The 23,005-nt window shown below is 38.0% G+C and overlaps 1 protein-coding gene across 1 annotated transcript in view; it reads right to left on the minus strand.

Annotated features, from left to right (window-relative positions):
- Positions 1 to 23,005, minus strand: part of LOC124777260 (rootletin-like) — a 239,025-nt gene that overhangs the window by 210,645 nt on the left and 5,375 nt on the right. The window contains 4 exon segments of the mRNA XM_047252586.1: positions 2,356 to 2,502; positions 5,252 to 5,461; positions 17,071 to 17,236; positions 22,619 to 22,806. Coding sequence (XP_047108542.1) covers positions 2,356 to 2,502; positions 5,252 to 5,461; positions 17,071 to 17,236; positions 22,619 to 22,806 — 711 coding nt within the window.

Below are 23,005 nucleotides of genomic sequence, written 5' to 3' on the forward strand. Positions count from 1 at the left end.
TGCTTCCCTTTCATATCCTTCAGGTCCTTATAAATGCGGTTTGGTTTCTGTACAAGTCGAAAATAACCTTTTGCCGCCTGTATTTTATCCCTGCTACCAACAGAATTTCGGAGAATGTATTCCAGTCAGCACTGTCAAAAGATTCTCTAAATGCTATCTGTTTTCTAAGATAATTTTTAGGGACAGTATAGCCTTGTGTGCTCCCACATTTCTCCAGACACACTCTGATGTTCCCTGAGGCTCCCACATTTCTCCAGACCCAATCTGATGTTCCCGAGGTTTGCTTTGCAATCATGACTTATTACATGGATGGTTCTGCAATATTCACTCCAGTTTGTGCTTGCCTCCTTTGGAATCACAATTATTAAATTATCCTCGAAGTCTAAGGGTAGTTCACCTGTCTCAAACAACCTGCATATCAGGTGAAATAGTTTTGTCATAGTATGTTCTCCCAAGAATGTCAGTAATTCTGATGGAATGTTGTGTACTCCATGTGCCTTGCTAGAACTTAGGTCTTTCAGTGCTCAGTCAACTTGCAGTATCACATCTTCCAGCTCATATACTTCACCTTCCATAATATTGCCTTGAAGTACATTTCCTTTGTACAGCTCATCTAAATATTACTACCACCTTTCAGATGTCCCTTCTTTATTTAGTACTTGCTTGCCAGTTGAGCTCTTGATATTCACACAGTTGGTTTTCTTTTCTTCAAATTTTTCTTTAATTTTCCTACTGGTGGTATTTATCATTCCCACAGTCATGCATGCTTCTACAGCTTTACATTTCTCCTCTTGCTTTGCCATTTTGCACTTTCTGTCAGTCCATATTTTAGACATGTGTATTAACTTTTGCCTGACCCATCTCCTGTATTTTTATATATTCTCCTTTCTTCAATTCAGTATTTTGGAACAATATGCAGTTCACAACCACAATCCAAGAAGTAAAGTAATTTCAGTATATACTATACATCAGTATCTTGGGCTCCACAGGGAGTCTTATATCCCGATGTAAAATTCTCTAACAGGCTGTTGGTAGGCATTAGGCAGCAACCTGAAACCCTTGGGTACCCAGAAACAAAGTAAAAAAAAATAAACTTATTACTAGTTACTAACCACTCCTTTTACAATTTATCCTAGTATTTGAACTCAGGGGTGTAAAATTCACACAACTCTAAGGGCTGTATTCAACAAATATTGACTTTGCTGAAATATCGACAGCTGATAACGGTCCATGTAAGGTTACATAAATGGAGTTTGAAGTGTCAGATAAAAGATGATTTTTTTCTATTATGCTTACACATAATTAAGTGTTCTACAAGAAAATCTCATAAGAAGCAGACTAGCACTACTTATTGTTTGTTATTAGCATATTTTACACAGACAGCCCGCAAAGGCTGCTTCTAGCTGTTAATATGAAATTTAACTCATTCCACATCCCAGAAGGCTCTCTATTATGATGGGATTCATGGGACATTATGGGAGAAAAAAAATACGAATGTAACTATATTTATATGTCAGCTTATACACACAGAAGGATTTAACTGACATAAGGGTTTAACTAACCTGCTCATGCATCTAATATCTACTAAAATCTATGCCTTTTGATATAGCAATGTTATTTTCACATTCCACAGCATTTCAACACTGTATTAAATAAAAATAATAATTTAAAAATAAAACACTTCAAATCACAGTGTTGGAAATGAAAACTGAAAATGTATACACTTAATATACTATCATTTCAAAAATTTTTGGTGCACAGATTATGAATATTACAGATTTATTCAAAATATAATAATTCATTCATGCTTCTTTTGTAGTGCAAGTAATCCAAAAACATTGTTAAATTTCAAGAGCGCACATTGGGTGTTAATCTCTACAGTTAATAACAGTACATTTCCTCAAAATTAGGAAAACATGTCAGCACATTACATTTTTTTTTATTTCAAAAAACTATACTGTAGAGAGTAGTTCATCTGAACTGCAGAAACACCTGTGCCCGTAAAATATTATACTTCATGTTGGGAAACATTTCATTAGTTTAGTATAAGCTACTTACACATTTTTTAAAGCCACATATAGCTTCATGCTGGACATCAACAAATAAGCAAATGAAACAATGAAAACAGTTTACATAAATTTACTGTGCTTACTACTGTGCACTGTGTTTTACATTAATTCACTGAAAAAGTGTTTCAGTGAAACATAAATAGTATTGTCCAATATCAACCATGTAAATAAGATATCACAGTTTTTCTTCTAGTTATGTTTATCTGGCAGTGTGGTAACATTTAAAAATATTATGGGTTTCAAACATTGGTTAACTTTTGAAATTAGGTTCTTTAGTTCTACTCACCAGTGTCTGTAGATCTCTTGCAAGCTGCTGGATGCGTTCATCTCTTTCCCGAACTTCTGCAGCAGCTAGATCTGCCTGCCTTCTAGCAGTGGCCAACTCTGCTCGTAATTCTGCTTCCTGCTGTTCATGCCTCTGCTGCATCTGCTCCTGTGCAACATAAATGAAATAACACAAACATATTATAAAAACTACAAAAAAATTTACAAATCTTGAAAACATTAAGAAAGAAGATTACGTAATTAAAATGGAGTAACTGTTTCACTGTTACAATCCATTAATCAAAAACATATATTTTCACGCAATTTATAATTCCAGTGCTGTAAATAAACAATGTTTTTTACAGGAAAATTCTATCAAGAAACCTTTAAATTATGAGACAGAACTTGCTGAACAGTTCTTATCTTCAGGAGGAAAACTATTTAGTACTGCCAATAGACCCATATACATGCATCTATCAGCATAACAAAACATTTTGCCTCCAGATGGTAAGTATTGGTCAGCAGTTCCATGACATAAGTAATATATTCTCCCATTCCTTCTTCACAGACAAGGTGTCAAGAGTGTAATTTTTATATGGCTGTTCATAATGTCTACATATGCATTTACAGTTGTAATGTTCTCTCATGTCAGTTTACTATTTAAAGCAGAATTCACCTAAAATTCTTTATCAAAACAGATATAATATCACAGTATATTATATCTTGAGTCTCCATTGTCATGCTTTGCACTGTCAAATGTGACCCCAATTAGTTTTTACACAAATTTCCACACACAAAAAAGGATACAATATTATGTTTCCCTGCATCATGTAATCATTTGCTCGACCAGTGAAACATTTGCTTTACATAAGACACACCTGCTGAATGTTTACATTTGATATAACACAAAATAATGGGAAAGATGAGAAACTCATTTATAAGCAAATAATGAATTTTTAGCTCCTCCATTTTTAGCTGTATGGTAGGTTTCAGGCGTTCTACCTGCAGTCTGCTCCCTCTAGCAGTACCCTTAGGCATTCCCTATTTGGTCATGAGCTTCTGTCTCTGGGCTCGCTTTCTGTTTCCAGTCCACTGTAGTTTCAGGTGTTCCCTCTGCAGTCCTCTCTTGCTAGAAATGTGCTTAGGCCTTTCCTTTTTGGTCCTGTGTGCCAGCCCAAGTTCTGGTGTTTCATCTTATCCCATACGCCTGTCTACGTGATGGTATTCTTTTTTTGGCTGGGTGCAGTCTAGGTGTCCCCTTTGGTGTTCCACTCCCACTCAAAGCACCCTGTGACATACTATCTTCAGTCTGGTGCACCTGGTGCTCTATCTGGGGTTTGTTTCCAATGTCCATATCCTCAGTTGTTCTTTTTTGTGCAGTTCTGCTCTGCCCCTGTTGCATTTTCAGCAACTCCAGCACAGGATTCCAAGCTCTACTGAGTTGGTACCCAATGTAATGATTCATGAGCTTTTCTGTTACCTTTGTTTCTATATACTCCCTTATAAAACTGTCCCAGTATCTGGGGGTCTGTGCCAGAACTCTCATTTCAAGATGTCAAGAAGAAGGGAGATTAGGGTTTGACATCCTGTCAACAATGAGGTCATTAAAGAAGGAGCACAAGCTCTGATTGTTTCAAGGATGAGGAAGTAAGTCAGCCATCCCCTATCAAAGAAACCATCCCAGTATTTCCCTGGAATGATTTAGGGAAATCACAGAAAGACAGGTTTTCAACTTTTGCAGTATATAAAGAATGCACAGAATGGGCCAAAAGTCACGAAAGGGTTCGAACTGTTGCTCCATTTGCATTAGTTTCCATTGATATTTCACAGACTTAAAGACCATGGGAGACCCATCTCCCACCCTTCCTCTGGCTAAATAAGAAACAAAAGAAATGAGAAAAGGATAAATTAAAGAGTTATTCACAGTTACAACCCCACCATAACTTCTGGCCCACCTCATATAATTTAATTGATTTTCACATTTCAAAAACAGCTGCATTATTTAAGATGAAGAAAAAAATGTTTCCTGGCCACTTAACAGAACACCACTAAAATTATTCTTTACTTTTACTTAATGGATAATAGCTGACACTGACAGCAAGTCAAGTGCATTCTTATAATGGTTATGGATTAAAGACAGTGATTGTTGTTGAGTTCATTTGGTGGCTGTCAACTAAAGACAACAACAGTAACAAAGAAGGTCTGCATGTATACTATGAGATAGGTCTGACAGTTATCCAGATGATGTTAACTCCAACTGTATCTTGCACATCTTTTTGCAATAAAGAAGGTGGCCTCAACAACTTGAGCAATGAACACCAATTTCATCTCAGTCATTTGAAGACTATAAACAAGAAAGCAAAAAGTTTCTCCAAACCTATATCTTTTCACTTTCACAACCGAGGATGCACTGATGTGTGAATTTGCCATTGTATATTGATAAAACTGATTGTATCAAATATTTGATTAGAAGTACCATGATAGATTTCACAATTTTTGAGTCATTATCTAGTTGATACTTTTGACCTAAAGCTAAAAATCACCAAATGGTTATGTAAACGAACAAAAATAATTTCCTTTTGAATTAAATGTCACATCTCTCTTTTAGTCTTTGGTTTCTGAAAAACTGCCAATTACATCTCTTGCAGGTAGGGTATACACTGATATTCTGTAACTGCTGTCATATTTCAAGATTCTACAGAAAAATTCAATTGCACTGTCATTTCTTCTATCAGTAGGATTCTTTCCCTGTGAACAGTCATAGATCATTTTCTATGAAAACTGACATGAACTCTGCCTTTGTTGAGCAAAATGGCAATTTACTGCCAATATTTAAAAAAACCTGCATGAGACCACAACAAAATTTAAGCATTCAGAGTTTTGACTGCTAAATAAATACAGGTAACTTAATGACGTACCCCTGCACGTGGAGCTTGTCGCAGAGTAGATGCCACACTGCTGCAGACTGAACACACTTCACGTGAAGTACTGCTAACTTCTGCTCCAATACGTGCAAGATCGCGCTGTGTTGCAGCTTGCGTTTCTGCAAAAAGACGTTTGACTGATACCACTTCCTTCCACAGATTCAGTAAGCGATGATGTTCCATTGTGTAGTACTCATTGAATGCCTGAAACATTGTAACACAGTACATAATTATCGCAGATCTTCGCAGCACGAAGTTCTGTAAATAGTTATGAACATTAAGAATAGAGAATGAAGTACTTATACAGTGGATACCAATACCCATTACATCCACAGTGGACTTGTGCTCTGTAATAAAATCATAACATTATGTAAATACATGTTCAAAAAGAAGTATACATTTGACACAATATTACAAGCTTGCATACACTAAGATATGAGCCGTGCTTTTCACAAGGAGAAATAATTTAGAAGACACCTCCCAACTGCTGAATATGATTGTATTATCACTGAAAATTATAGTAGACAAGTAATAATTTAATGACTGATGCAGAAGTTGTAATATTTGCAGATAAAAACTAAGCTCAGAAATGTTACTGGTTTTTTTACTGATGGGGTCACAACTGAACAGAGCTTGTGAGTTCACAGTAATACAGCACAAACTATAAATGAACAATATTCTTTACCTATAAGTTGTATCAAAGGAAGATATGACTGAAAAAACTAATTAATAATGGGACAGAATTGATGATGATGATGATATTTGGTTTGTGGGCCACTCAAATGCATGGTCATCAGTGCCCTTACGAAGTCCCGATTTTTACACAGTCCAATGTTTAACTCAATCCAATCTAGCAACTGTCACTGATGATGATGATGAAGAAGAAGAAGAAGAAGAAGATGATGATGATGCTGATGAGGAGGAGGAGGAGGAGGAGGAGGAGGACACCACAAACACCCAGTCTCCAAGCAGAGAAAATCCCCAACCCGATCAGGAATCGAACCCGGAACCCCGTGATCCAGAGGCCACTAGACTACGAGCTGTGGACGACAGAATTGACAGCTAGAGCACTTATCTTCAGGAGGTGAAACTTGAAGTACTGCCAACAGACACATGTCAAAATAAAAGTGATATGATACCTAATTTTTGAAACTAACAGTTCATACCTTGAGGAATAGAGAGAGATTGACTGCGGAAGTTTAAAGAGGGAGGGCAGACCTCTCAGAACCCAGGATGAGCGGGAGCCACCAGTATTGAGTACAGTATAGAGAAGGGCAGAGTGAGAAGTAAAGACAGATTTGGAGGAGGAGGAGGAGGAGGAGGAGGACGGGAGGGGGGGGGGGGGGGGGGGAGGTGAAGGTACATGACTTAAGTCCTGCTCGACAACTGGGTACAGGATGACCACAATGCATACAGTTCTTCTATGTCCATTAAAAAGGTGGTATCTACATCAAACTGTAGGCTGTAAAATAAATGCTCACCTATTTTTGGTGTTGTAGAGATAGCACACCTTTTATCTCCAGGAATGCAATGGTTCAATGCGTCACATTAGCATAATTTCATGTATGATTAGTCATCTGAGGGAAATACAACATTTTGGTATATTTAATCATCAGCTAATCAGATACCAGATATAAGAGAAACTCCATCTGTGGAGTCATTTCCGCACTATGTATTTTTTGAGCCTTCATACCAAGCACCTACGCAAGCTCTTGGACTAACTCGGTTGCTATATGTGAACAACATTAGTTCCAATGAAGGGAAGTTAAGGAAGGAATAGCAACAATACAAAAAGGATAGATTTCCACTCACAACATAGAGGTGGTGCTGAGTCACAGAAAGGCACAATGAAAAAGAATGCTAGAAATATTTCAGCTTTTGGATAAAGTCCTTCTTAGTGGCCACACACGACAAGTGTGTGTAAGGATTTGCTTGTGTGAATGTGTGTGTGTTTTCTACTTCTGAAGGACTTTGTACAAAAACTGGAATATTTCTAGTATTCCTTTTCACTGTGCCTGCCTGCGACTCAATGTCTCTTCTATGTGGTGAGCAGTAATCTATCATTTCCATATCGTCAACATTAGTCTGAGGTCATTATGCCAGGATGGTCCCACTTACTTTAGGTTTTGACTGACCTGTGTCCCCCCATTCAACTTCCACCATTCCCCCAACCAAGTCTTTTTTTTTTTTTTTTTTTACTTGTGAAGGAGGAAATAGTTCTCCTGAAAGCTAGGAATGTTACATTCTATTTTTACACGTTTCTCTAGGTAGTACTGAGAGTTGTACCCCATGAAGATAAGTAATGGCCCCGTTCTGCCTCTTTTCAATTGTTGCTCATCATTTTCTGGAGGAACGGTCCACAGCACAGCAGGTAAAATATTGGTTTAATGTTACAATGCAACAATATGCAAGCAGTCATGCCATCCAGAACCATCAATTCACCATCAAACCACAGCGTATTCTCATCACCTCCACAATATGTAAGTTACAGGACACAGGAATTACTATGGATGTGTTGAAAATATATGAAATTATGGACCTTCCTTTTTGTCGATAGGTTTCTGACCAAAACAGTGGTGGCATCACTGTGAATTGTGTAGGAGCCTTCGTACATCTGGCAAAATTCTTCAACTGTACATATATAGAAACCAGAACAAAAAGTAGGTTTTTCTTAAAGCAACCACTTCCTCCCCCCTTTTTTTCATCCAAAACTTGTTTAAAAAGTAGCACACAGCACCATCCGTCACTCCTGAATTGTAACGGTTTGGTTCAATCAACAATCCACAGACATTATCATGATTTTGCCTAACTATTAAGCTTAGACAGCCTAAACACTATTGAACACATTTTAAATGCTGCCAAGAGGGTTGTGCACTGCTTGCATCCCATTCTGACAAACTTGCAAACACTTAAATGGATTTTTAAGATGGCACAGGTCTGTTCGGTTCTTAACCATGTCTGGCACTATGGGGAATTCCACACCAGAATAATTCATAAGGAAAAAAGTACAATACTGATTTCTTCTGCATGAGCCACACTGTCTCAATAAATTTAAAGAATTACATTGTTTCTATCAGGCTGTAAGTTTAAATAAGTACTTTATTAAGCCGTACTAGCTAGTTTTTAGCATTTCCTCTTTCACAAGTGCACAATGGACGTGTTCACATTACCCACATAGGTACTGTAACATGAGTAATAAGAAACATATGCGCAATACATTTTGCCATATCAAAAATCACATTTTTTTAAAAATCAAGGAATGTGTTAACTCGCTGATAAAATTCACATTTACATATTTTGGTTCGCAGATGACAAGCTAGCACTGCAGGACCCTGTACAGATGGTCCTGCAAAACCAAATAATGTAAAACCATGGTAAGAACAAAAACTGTTTTTAAGGCCTCATTTTGTTAGATCAGCTACAACCTAAAATATGTTCACTTTTTACAGTTTTGAATACACAAAAACCCACTGATGATTACATGGAGGTGCCGAAGCATGTTTGGGCAGCAAAGAAATAGCTGCGTTTTAACATAAAAGGCGTGACCTGTATCCAACAATTTTAACTCTAAACACGGTTAAATAAATAAATAAAATTACAAGAGCTGCAAACCCAAATGATGAACACTATGACTCATTTAAACTAACACCCTGTTGGAAATGATACATATCTGTGTGTGTGTGTGTGTGTGTGTGTAAATAGGGAATGTTAAATATTCAGGGATATGACAGGAACAATTATTTAAAGCAAAAAAACTTAATGTGGGCACGGTTTCCAAGATAGAATACATTTAATGTACAGGATGGTGGATGAAAAACTGGTCCTGCTCGTCAATTACTCATGAATTGTTGCCCGCCATGAGCAGATACAACAACAAATAGATATGCATGTAACAAAAGAAATAATACATAAGCTAATGCAAAGGTCTATATTTCCTGAATTGATCTTGTCTTTTACACTATGTTACATTAGGTGCCGTAAATGATCTCCTTGTGCTTCAGTGCACTTTTGTGGATGCCCTAACACGTTAATATACACTTTGCGCAATTCTGCCAAATCAGTTCTCAAAATTTCATTATGAATTTTGTCCTCAAATTCTCTAACATTATTGGGTTATTTGTGTACACTTTTCTTTTTAGACTGCTCAACAGATAAAAGTCATGATTGGGTAAGTCAAGCAAATGTGGTGGGCACAAACCTTTGCTCAGAGTCCTTTCTTCTGTGAATCTTTCATGAATTCATGAAATTGACTAACGTGAAATGTTGTAAGACAGCATATGTATGTTCATCCGGGTCAGCTATGCGTAAAATTCCTCAAAAATTTGCATATACACAGCAACATTTACTATTGTTTAAAAAATTATGGGACCCACAATCCAACTTGCTAACATGGCACACCACACTTTGATTATTTCACAGCGAAGAGGTTCGTCATTAATCATGTAGGGATTGTTTGTTGACCGTATTTGGTGTTCTGGGAGTTCACGTGCCCTGTCAGAAGGCACTAGGCTTCATCACTCATGAAATACAGCAGCAGATCTGGATGTCTGAATATCCACAGTCATAGAAGGTGTACAAATGGAAAGGGCCCGAAGATATTTTGCATTTGTAACGGATCCTCAGGAAACTTATTTTGCAAAAATGTCCTGTGGTCCCTTAAATAACCAGAAGGCATGTATGCCTCCACTACTGCAATTCATTCTTGAAGAGGATACATCTCACTGGGATGTTTATTTCACATGTCTTAATCAAGTTGCAATGGCTTTTGTAGTGACATAACAAAATGTAATCGCAACAGCTTCAAAACAATAGGTAACAATTGGTGGGTGACAATGAGCAGCGTAGTGCTCGGAGCAGGTTTTATGGGCAGCACCCTGCACATTTTATATATTTTCTGTATTACTCAATACACTGTCAGGTTTACAGATGTACAACTACATTACAACACACATTTTACAAAGTATTAATTGAAAAACATATATTTTCAACACATTCATCTCCAGGCATCTACATCTACATAGATACTATGCGAGCTGCCGTTCGGTGTGCAGTGGAGTACACATGTTGTATTACAGCTGTTGTACAGTTCACAATAAATCTTCATACAACCCACTGCCAACTTCATGTATTTGTTAACTCTTGCGAGAACATGTGTTGCTAGTCTAATTGCCTCTCCATTTTTCCTACAGACCATCTCACATGGAGTAAGATTCACTGTAAGCTTACTTGCTGGCTCGCGCAATGACTCGCCCTGAGGGAGCTCTGGTGTTATTTTCCTTGCAAGTCCTGCTTTTTAGTGGGACGAATTTAAACCTGTAAATTTGTTATATGAAATTCTGTTACCATTAGAGTACAGAAAAATCAATGATACCACCAAAGTTACAGTATTAGTTTTTGTTATTTACAAGAGATTGAAATGCAATGTAACTGCAAATAACATTTGCAGGTGTGAGAGGAGTTGACAAAAGAGTTTAATCTGTTGTTGAACACTTGCAAATGGCTGAAAGAAATATTTTAAACAAGGCACTATAAATAAAGCAATTGCAGTGCATGAGGTACGTTATGTGCCACTCTCTTCTGGGTTACTACGCCTGTTCCATATGATAACAGACTTTCATACTAAATATATATTTAATACTGAGTGGCACAGCAGTGACAGGCATCAGGTATGCCAACTCACAAATTCTATTTACAAAAGGTTTTAGAGAAGAACAGACAAATGAGTGCTACCAAACACTTAAGATTTTATAGTTCTTAAATCCAAGCAGAAAAATTATAAATAAAAGTTTTAGTCATGATTAAGAATAAATGTAAATGTTGATAATAGAAATGGGCTCTACAACACTGAATGAAGAAGATGAAATGCTGACAACGGATCTAATGAAAATCTGAGAAAAATAAATGGAGTGCTAAATGTGGGACTTCCTTGATGTTAATAACTCATCTTTTCTGATATTTTCATACCCTGAGTTTCATTTGCAACCCAGAAGCCACACTAATAGAGTTTTAAATTGAATAAGAGAGATAAAAAGAAAGGAACTCGTAAGATGTCAAAGTGAACACTCCAATACAAAAGAGAAGAATATAAATTGGTAATGAATACTCACACCAAAAGTGTTACATTTTAGTTTCTCACTGAGAAAGAAGTAATTAACTGGGGTTCAGCTCAACAAGAACTGAGGGGAAAAATGAAAAAGAAAAGGTGTGGCATCCAAAGTGACCTGGAGACAGCATGGAGTACATATAGCCTTCTGCCTTGTGCAAACAAAGTGTAGTTGATTATTGTTCAGACATAAGGTGACTCAAGTTGGAACAATAAATATGAGTACTGATTGCACACAATTCCAACGGCTAACTTTTCATACGAGCAACATGTTGGCTGGTAGTGAACTGGACGTGTTTAGGGACTCAAAATAGTTAGATGCATGCAGTGAACAATACTTGTCACTATTTTGAGCTATGTTACTACATGGCTACACTCCATACAAATACTTTCAGAAACGACTTCCTGACACTTAAATCTATATTCGATGTTAACAAATTTCTCTTCTTCAGAAACGATTTCCTTGCCACTGCCAGTCTACATTTTATATCCTCTCTACTGCGACCATCATCAGTTATTTTACTCCCCAAATAGCAAAACTCCTTTACTACTTTAAGTGTCTCATTTCCTAATCTAATTCCCTCAGCATCACCCGATTTAATTTGACTACATTCCATTATCCTCGTTTTGCTTTTGTTGATGTTCATCTTATATCCTCCTTTTTTCTTTCAAGATATTGATCATTTCTGTAAATCGAGTTCAAATATCTTATGTTTGTATATCTGAATATTTGATGGTTGTATAACACCAGTACCTTGGAATAGCCACCTTTTGTATAAATCACTGCACTCTCCATCCAGGTCAATTCTGTTGTGACTGTACTTAAGGGCCAGTAATTACATGCTTTCAGTTCTAACTGTTGAACTTCATTGATCACCCTGCCTTCAGATTTTGACTTGTTTCAATGTGACACTGTTTGGTGGAGACACTGGGTACTTCGAAATATCTACATTATCACGGCTCCTATAAGGCAATGAAAGAGCACCACCCACAAGGACAGGAACTGAAATGTGAGCAGTTCATCATTCCTAAGATCTGTATATTCAGGAGATAGATGGATTTCAAAACAGCAGTAAGTCAGTTGCACATCAAGCATCCATAGTGTTTTCTGGAGATGCTGGTCAGAACCTGAAAAATGGCTCAATGGATTTGACTGAGCCTGCAAATGCAAAAGGTGGGATGACATGATGTGTTTGGCAAATGCGTACTTCTAGTTGGGTGGCACAGCACAGCAATTGTTCAAGAACAATGAAGAGAAGCCCAATAGCTGGACACATTCCAGGTCGAAGTGAAGAAAATGTGTGGCAACAATTAGTAGCGAGTTCGCACAGGGAAGAGCAAGTGAAGAACAGGGCGCAACTTCATGGAGAAAAAACACAGAATGTTTCGGCCCTATGCCATATAATGAATCTTGACATGACAGAAGCTGACAAAATCTCACTCTTGATGAAACAAGTAAAAGACAACTTGTATAATCTCCTCTGCATAGGATATTACAACAGAGGAATTCATCAAATGGCCAGCAAATTGAAGAAATGTAACAGAAAAGAATCGGGTGAAAAACATATTACTGACTGCCAAATGTGGTCAATATGGCAGTTGAGGAAGACCACCATGAGCTCACCTCTGTATATGCCAGATAGCAGGAGAAGAGATACAGCAATGTATGGCAGCTAGAAATGCTGCAACGATTACACAAGAGACAGCAGCCTTGTTTGTCAGCCCGATACATCACAAGGTAATAGATAATTTTGAAGAAAAGATATATTGATCTTTAGCACCAACGTGTGTCACCAGCTGAATCCATCAGGAAGAATGGACTCAGCCAAATTGAATTTATGCTGCAACCATCAAACAACAACTCAGCACCTGACCAACACTGGTACAACCAACTCCTATGCCAATTATAATGACCTGAAACAGAATAGACATTTGAAGGATGGAGGACAACATGTCAGTTCGTTATCAATGTGGATACCCTGGACACATTGTCATTGTGCACTGCTGCAGAGAAAGTAGACGAGTGTTCGACGACTATTATGCCACATGACATCAACCATCACAACAGTCCTATTCACTCCAGGTAACTGCAGAGGATTATAGTTGACCTGTGAGCTGAAGCTCATCACCGTACCCTAAAGGATGTCACACTCCAATACGCCGTACAGAGGTACCAGCCACTTGTCTAGCTGTTAAATTCGAGAAAATTAAGCATGGCTACCATCTAAGGAGGTGAGGCCACCACAGATGAAAATTGTCAATGGACAACAATTACCATGATGACAGGAAATCTCATCAAAGTCATCGATGATGACCATCCTGTCAGGGCAGTCGTAGGCTCAGGGGCTTCTTTTTCTGTAACACTGAATGCTTATCATCACAAGCTAAAGAAGGATATCTTCCGCAATATTAAGACTATTGTGCTGAAGGTTGCAAATGGGAAATATAGCTAAGCGACAAGAACATGTACTGCAAGAACAACTTCCAACGGCAAAATACAACTCTTTGAATTTGTTGTTTTAACACAATGTTATCATGATATTATTCTTAGATGGGACTTTTTGCAGGGGGTCACAAGCAATCACAGACTTCGAAAGATCAGAGCTGTGGACTGACTAAGCTACTGCAACAAGCACGCATAACAAATAATTGCTGGTGGTTGAGTTTGAACTGGCAACATGCAGCAGGCCAGCCAGTGACACTAAGGCAGTACACCACATGGCATGTGCCAGAACCCGCTGCATTGCAGGTCAGAAATACTGAAATATTTCCATGAAGCTCCAAAATCTGGTCACCCGAGGATTCATTACGACTCTAGGCTTAATCAGACGCAGGTATCACTCGCCAGTTCTCTATCGATACATTAGACACTATGTAAGCCACTGTAAAGAATGCCTACGATGGAAGCATTTGTTGCAATTACCCCAACATTGGATACCCCAATCCCACCTTCAGCAGCACCAATACATTGCACTGGAATCAACCTAATGGGGACGTTCCTGAAGTCAACAAACGGGAACTGATGGATGATAGTCTGCACTGACTACCTCACCCATTATGTTGTTACCAAAGGTGTACCAACTGTTGAAGTTCAGAAATTGTAAAGCTCCTTGCAGAAGATGTCACTTTGAAGTACAAAGCGCCCCATGTGATAGCCTCTGATCATGGAAAAGTTGTCTAGTCCGGGCCAGGGTAAGAGATAATTTCAATTGCAACATCACACACAGCATGACAACTGCCTACCATGGTCTCACAGAATGCTTTAATATCATTGGCAGATATGCTTCTGAAATTGAACAGAGAGGTTGAGATACAACACTGCCCATCATGATGTTCACATACAACACAGCAAAGCAAGACATTACAACACAGAAAAGCAAGACATTGCAAGCTTCACATCATTCTTTCTGCTCCACAGTAGCAAGACCGAAACAACAGCGGATACACTGTTCGAGTTTCAACCAGATGTTGCTCAGGATGACCACATGAAACACATCATCACTAGAACTGAAGAAGCAAGGCAGCTGGCTTGCAAACGAACGCTGGACACCCAGGAGAAAGCCCAAGAGGATTACAACACCAAGCACAGGCCTGTGGGATGCAGTCCAGGAGAATTGGTATGGATTTTTAAGCCTGTGATGAAAGTGGGACTATAGTAAAAGTTAATAAAGCACAACTCTGGGCCTTATCATAATATTTGTCACTTGTCGCATGTTCCATATGAGGTCTAGGATTATGATCCTTCATCAATAAGATAAAAGCACAAAGACATCGCCCATGTCCTTCGCATGAAACTCTACTACAGTTCATAAGCACAGAGGGGAGGCTCAGGAAACTGTAGCGACACTCGTTTATTGTAAAGCTTTGATGGGAGGGTCCACCTTCCATGTTCATCATAGTGAAGAGGAGGTAATCGCAAGACTGGAATGCAAGGATCTGCCAGTGCTGCAACACAGAGGACCATTGACAAATTTAGATCCAGTGTACTGCAGTCAGGGCTCTCCAAGAGAGGGAGCAATACCTTGAGCAGTGGCACATGCAGCACAGTGTAGTGCTTAGAGTCACCAGCAGGCATTCTACAGATTGCCAGTTCAAATCCAACCACCAGCAGTTATTTGTTATTTAGCATTAATCAATTCTGGAAGGTTCTTGAAATATCTTATGTTTGTATATTCAATGGTCATTTAAATACTAGCAGCCTGGAATTTTGATTTTTGTATAAATAACTGCACTCTCCATCCAGGAGGTCAGTTCTGATTTGGTTGTACATTGGTATCAATAATAAATGTACTTTCATTAATGAACATGCTTTCGGTTCTAAGTGTTGTACTTCAATGTTGACCCTTCCTTCAGAGTTGGTCTCGACTACGGTTTCAACATGACGATATCACTTCATTTTTTTCCTTCAATGTATCATATTTTGGTTCCAAATGAATGAGATTCAGCACCTTTTTGGTGAAGTTTGATTATGAACATTTTTAAGTCTTTTATAGAAAACAAACATGTTGCAATAATATTTTTTACCAATCTGATTTAGTAAGGTATTACATAGAGCCAACAGATCATTTCTGAAATATGTACTAACTAATTACATAAAAATAACTTATCCCTTGTGTAGAAGTCATCGAAACATCATAGAATACTGAAAAATAGGGGGTGACACCCCATAACTGCATACAAGCTGTTCCAGTCAACATAAGTAAACCCAAACTTCACTGTGTTTCTTTTTTTCTTCTGGTACTCAAACTTCAACAAATGTAAGGTTTTCTTCATAGAACATATCTTTCGTGACTTTCCACATCTTACCTTCTACTTGAACCATCTGCCTGTCCCTGTTCTACTCTGAGCATATCAACAACCTCATTAAAACAAATTTTTAACATTTATGTAAGTAATTAAACTGATCATTCTTGTCCCCTCTAGTCAATTTTTGTGACAGGCATTTTTTATTTCCACCATACAAAAAAATTATTTCACCCTATAACTGGTGCACTTCCTTGACATGGCCCAAGAATCAAATTTTAACCATCATCTGACAGTAAAAATTACTATCAGACTAACTTAGCACATTATTCTTCTGTACAGCAACCTCTCATGGGTTGTTTGTGGGTATTATGCAAATGTGGCGAATTGGTTTATCTTTCATGCTGTAAAGGGTGAAGTTCAGTGTTCTGGCCCTACACAGGCAAATCAGGTCTGAGTGACTACTTTGTCATCCTCTGCTAATGGCATCACTGGATGCGGTACAGGGGCATGTGGTCAGCACACCACTCTCCCAGTCATTGTCGAATTTCTTGACCCTGGAACCACTAATAATTGGCCTAGTAGATCCTCAATTGTCTTATGAAACTAAGTGGACCCTGTACCTGTCCCCTCACCATAGAAAAATCCCTGGCAGTACCAGGAATCAAACTTAGGTACTCTGCATAGCAGTCAGCTGCACTGACCATTCAACTAGAGGCAGACATGTTCTGTGTTATGGGTTGATGCAAATATGCGTCTTGTAGCAGAAAGAAGGTATGTGTCCTCATGCAGGTGAACACACTACCCAATGCTTGAGATAAAGGGCTGGCAGATTCAAAAGCCATGATGTAAGATTAGTAAGTATAATTTCTACTATTACTTGACTTGCATATTGTTTTGGTACCATGTGCAGCCAAAAACTATAGTTTATTACATGCATGCAAAAACATAAATGCGAAAAATGTACCTGAGCTTCTTCCTTCCACTCGTCTTCCTTTGCCATCATCTCTTCCCGCATTTGTTCCCAATCAGAAGTTAGCTTCTGCAGATCAGACGTCAATGCTTCATTTGTTTGGTGGCATTCTTCTAACTGGTCACGTAAAGTTGTATTGAGCTGCATAAGCTTCTCACATCTGGAAAGTTTAATGTTCGCATAAACCAAGAGTCCACCTTTAGTTCAGTGTCTTATGGGTAATTTCTTTACAGAGAGGTAAGAAAATAAATTTCCAGCAAAATTATTCTATCATAGCATTATTTGGATGCACTGCAACATTTACCTGCATGTTGAATCAGGAATGTGTTACAATGAAATTTAGTCTTATAAAACAAACACTCATTTATGGTTAATATTGTTTCAAAAACAAATGTTACACTGATTGATACTGGGAACTGGGGATCTGACATTTAGACTGTTGTGGTATGTGAGCATTAGTTCAACAGAATCTCCAGACTCTCAGTTTGGCTTCAGAAAAGAAGTGTCAACATAAATTTGAATTTGTGTGTGTAAGGGCTAACAGATAAACTGAGAACAGTAAGTATATCAATATATCAAAATGGCTCTGAGCACTATGGGACATAACATCTGAGAGTAAGTATATCCTGTAACAAATTGTGGACCATACTGTTCTTTGCTATAGGTTAGACCATTATGAAATTAAGTGTAAAGCTCACCAACGGTTCCTTCCATAACTAGCAGACTGGAGCAGAAGATTGCTCTCCTGTGTCAATGAACGAATTTGAAACTGATTAAACTAGAAGGCATTCAAATAATAAAGTCTTAATTAACAGCAACAAAACAGCGCACGTGTAATAACATATAAATCAAAGCCAGGGGTAGAATAGCCTCAGGAACCAGCAAATTTTTTAGATGTCTGTTTCTCTGGTATGGCAGATAAGTTACAACAAAATCTGCCTAAAGCACATGTAACACCCACAATGACGTACATGGGAAGTAAAATGATGATGTTTCACACAACAGAACTTGAAGTGAGGAAGATAATACAGAAATTAAAAAAAGTCAGCAGCTGTGGATGAGGTTCCAGTCTCTGTTCTTAAGGTGAGTGTAGGCAGCATACAAGCCTCATTAACAAATATAATAAAATGAGTCCTTTAGTTCAGGCATTTTTCCAGAGTACCTAAAGCACACACAAGTTGTAACATACTATAGAAAAGTAATGCGCAGAATATTGAAAACAACAGGTCAGTTTCACTGCTGTCACCATTTTCAAAAATAATGGAATGAGTCACGATAAATAGACTAATGAGTTACGTGAATAAATACAACCTTTTTAATGAAGCAAAGTTTGGTTTCCAAAGTGGGACAAGTGCAATATGAGACATTACGGAGTTCACAAAAGTAATAATTGAAGTTCTTGACATGGATGACTATAACACAGGCATATTCTTAGACTTGTCCATGGCTTGTGACACTGTTGACCATAAAATACTGATCGGGAAGTCCAGGTCTTCCATCATGTGATTTCCACATTTTTGGCAAACTGAAGGAACATCTAAGGGGGAAACAGAATTTCCAAAGATGAGAACATTCACACGACAGTTCACAAATGCTCTGTGAACAAACAGCAGATTTCTAGTGTCAAGGAACTGAAGGATTGGTAGAACATTCTGACAGTTGTTTACAGAGGTTTGCTGACTACATTGAAAAATGGTGTTTTGTACCTGTGCCACTTTGAAGTAAAGGGAAGCACTGAAACTGGAAATTTGTGATAAGTCCTTTGGAACCAAACTGCTGAGGTCATCAGTCCCTAAGCTTACACCCTACTTAATCTAACTTACGCTAAAGACAACACACACACACACCCATGCCCGAGGGAGGACTCGAACCTCTGGTGCTGGCAGCCACGCGAACTGTGACAAGGCGCCTCAGATCGCATGGCTACCCCGCGTGGCAGGGAAGCATTGAAGAAAAGTTTCTCAGTCGGTCATAACAATGTGTAACTTGCAGTTTAAAGTTCCTCTGTATGTACTGAAAAAATATGAGTGGTCACAGATGTAGCTATCAAGGCACATTTTCAAATGCCACAAAATTCTGCCAATCCCAACAACCTGCAGGTATTTGTAAATAAAAATCCACTTCAGCTGTATTGAGAATTTATTTATTTAGCTGTGCAATTGGTTTCAAAACAATGGAGTTCCATCCTCAGGTGCTAACAATTAACTGAAAACCATCATACATGCATGGCAGATGGACCAGTCAGTATTGAAAAATCAAACTCATGCATGTGTGCATGGGAGCTACAAACAGCCAATGGAGTGTGTCACTGAGGCCAAAGTGAACTGTGTAGTTCAGCTGCTGAAGGGCTAGGAGGGTGTAGGGGTGCATAGGCTGAATGTTTGGCTTGTGCGCCACCACAACCTCCTAACCTTTCGTTAGGTCAAACTACACAGTTTCTTGTTGGCCTCTGTGACATGCTTTACTGGCTGCGCACAGCTCCCTTACACATGGGAATGTGTGAGTTTACTTTGCACAATGACTAGCCCAACCACCATGTATGTATGATTGTTTTTAATTAATTGTTAGCATCTGCACATGAAGCTCTAATGCCGAAAACCAGTTGTGCAGTTAAAATGTTACTCAGGTGCAGATCCCTCCACATCAAATCCTTTGTACCTGCAGACAGCCAACTTCATACCCACTTTGCTTGAAGATGATGGGTACAAAACTCAGTGAAACTTTGTGAAAAGACGATGCCATCACACAGCTGATCACCTGAGAAGATTTCATCATTGGAGTATGCCTGTAATCACATATATTCATACCCAGAGACCATCCTATAAACTGTTAACCGAATCAGGGGTGGAGAGAACCATTTAAATATATGTGAAGGTCATGCCTCGATGAAATAAGGATCTCACAGTATCAGATTTTGTTTTCAATGATGCTGATGGTTGTGATACGTTTGGGTGGCTAAAATGTATCAAGAACAACTGTCCAGCTAGTACCCCAACATACTAAAACAAATATTCTGTTAATTACCACAACACAAACTATTTGCTCTTCACTCAGTTTCCAAAGTCTATCTACAAATTTATAGACAGGTACATTTTTCAGTTTATGGAGTTAGAAGTACCAGGGCTAGATCAGTAAATGCTATCAACTTCACCATTGCATGAAGAATCTGATAAACTCTTTTTATTTATGTATATAATTTTCTTTCATAGCTTTCAAACTTATACATAAAATTTTTGATTATATCTATGAACACACTGTAAAACACTGAGCAGCACATGACAGAGGGTTTTTCCTTAAAATATGTCATGTTTTCATTTTAACACTTTCTGTTAATTTTCTAACAGATTAAAATTTTGTCTGGTCAGGATGTCAACTATGAAGCTTTACTTTTGTGGGGAAATTCCCAGGTGATAATAACACTACTCACTAAAGGCAAGGTTCCATGTTTGAGTCCAAGTCTAGAAAACAATTTTAATTCATTAAAAATTTTTATCACAACAGTATTCACAGAGCTGATGAATGCTTCAAGATATACAGATGAAAAGTGGTTCTGTTTATCAAAGACAAGTGGAAAATCTCACTGTATGATGCCTACTCAAAATAAAACAAAACATCTTGAATTGGTACTCCAGCGTGCTTCTTTAACTATAGTTCTCCATAAAGCGATTCTATACAAGTTGTTTGTCATTTCTTAATTCATTTTATCCACTGAACCAGCAGTTGACAATTATTCATTTTGATTTACTTTTTATGAAATTGAATCTGTGACTCACAAATTTATCTACAAAAAATGAAGGATATTGCTAGGTCTACAACTTTGCTTTCGCCGTTTTTTCTCAAAATTTGGGGCTTTATTGTGAAAAACTTACAAAAAAATTACAATTCATAGTATGGCCCATCGCTGGCCACTATATTCTCCCATCTTTCGGATAATATATGAATCCCGTGGCGGAAGAACTGGACGTCTTTTGTGGGGATCCATGAATCGATTCAACTTTGCACTTGTTCGTACGATCGGAAATGCTGGTCAGCCAGACCGTATGCCACTGATAAAAAAAGGTGGTAGTCAGAGAGAGCAATGTATGGAGAATACGGTGGGAGGAATAGGACTTCTCATTTCAACATTTCCATGTATATTTTGATGGGTTTTACAACATGGAGTCGAGCACTGACCTGCTGCAAAATTACCTTTATGTGTCTCTCACTGTATTGTGGCCATTTGTGTTTCAGTGCTGGGCTCGAATGCGCTCAATTGCTTTCGATAATGATGTCCTGCGACTGTCTTTGTCTGTTTCAGCAGCTATAAAAACGTTCTGTCTTCCACTACCATGTTGGTCTTTGACATTAAAATCACCATTTTAAGGTGTTGAAAACATTCTCTGCACATTATTTCACTGATAGTTCCCTCACCATTGGTCTTACCCAGCATTTTAAGAGCCACAGCCACAGATATCTTAATGTTAAACCAGAAAATTAAAACTTCCCGCAAGTTGTGAGAAATGGGTACGAAAGTTGGCATACTTAATCGAGAGAAACCTTATGATACAATTATAAATCGACTAATATTTTTATGGCATTATGTTTACAGATGCTTAAGCTTACTTTATTACACCTACGACCAACCACTCGAACCCCACTTGCCGTTACTGCCGTCTATTGCAAAATGGTGGAAGCAAAGTTGTAGACCTAATACTTTTGCATTTATCTTCTACAGCATTCTTATTTTGAACAAATGTAGGATACAGCACAATGTAGGATACAGCACATTCTTCCAAAAGGAAAAAGAAAACGGAAAAATCAGTTTCATGGGTTAAGCTGAAAATTCTCTTTCTTACAATTTAAAAATACAAAATAATAATGATATGATTTTTATCTCATTTATCTTACTGGCTAAATCCCTATAGTCCACAGAGCCTCTTCCATATTTGCCAGTAGGTGCTTTAACCCCACTACAATTTGGCTTTGTTTTGATCCTAACAAGCACTGGAAGACACACGCTCCAAACGTATCTTTTCCCCAATGACTGTGCAGTGTGTGCTGACACTAATTACTGTGACATACGAAATACAAAGTATTTTCTAAATTTGTGAAAAGCACCAATTTTTACTGATCTATGCAATACCTAAAGTGAAGTTAATTCCAGACAGAGGTAGGAAGGAAGCTACTCCACTTACTTCAAATAAAAAGTACAACAAATTACGTTTCACATTATTCAAATATATCAAACATTATTTACTAAAAACTAAACCAAACAGTTGAGCGCTGTGTGTTTCTCTACACCAACAACGCATTTCTACACAGTTTCAATCATTAACTGTAAAGATGAAGTTTTGTTCTTACATTTACTTTGGGCCTGTTAGTCCATACTATAATCAAAGAAATTTTCAGTCAGAATATGTTAAATTAAGTGGTTCTGCATCAGTAATTACTGAGCTGCTAGAAATGACCTATAGCTAAGAGGTGCTTGTTACATTTTATTTTCAGTGCTCTCACAAAGTAATGCCCGATGAGGGGCATGCATGCAGGTTGCCGGCCGTCTCACTTGCGGCGCTCTTCATCCAGTTTCCTTAGGGCAGTGTCAAGGTCAGATACACGTTCAGAATCACGCTCACGTAATCCCATTGTTCCAACAGCAGCAGTCATGGAAGGAATTTCACGGGCTGGTGATGCAGGTGCTACCTCCACCATTTGGTTTTCCAGCTCAGAGCACCGTTGTTTGTATTGAAGAACCTAATGGGAGATGGAATCAAAACTTAAAAAGTATTAAAATATATCTATAGATACAAGACTGTGTGATGAATGATGGAATACACCAATTTTTTTTCTCTGGATTAACATTATGAATGTACTTCTGATCGATTTAAAGATTGTCTTTTTATTTGCAAATTAATGGGGAATATGCATTGCTTTTTAGAACATATTTTGAAAC

Source organism: Schistocerca piceifrons, chromosome 2, assembly GCF_021461385.2.
Source record: "Schistocerca piceifrons isolate TAMUIC-IGC-003096 chromosome 2, iqSchPice1.1, whole genome shotgun sequence".
NCBI classification, from domain to species: domain Eukaryota; kingdom Metazoa; phylum Arthropoda; class Insecta; order Orthoptera; family Acrididae; genus Schistocerca; species Schistocerca piceifrons.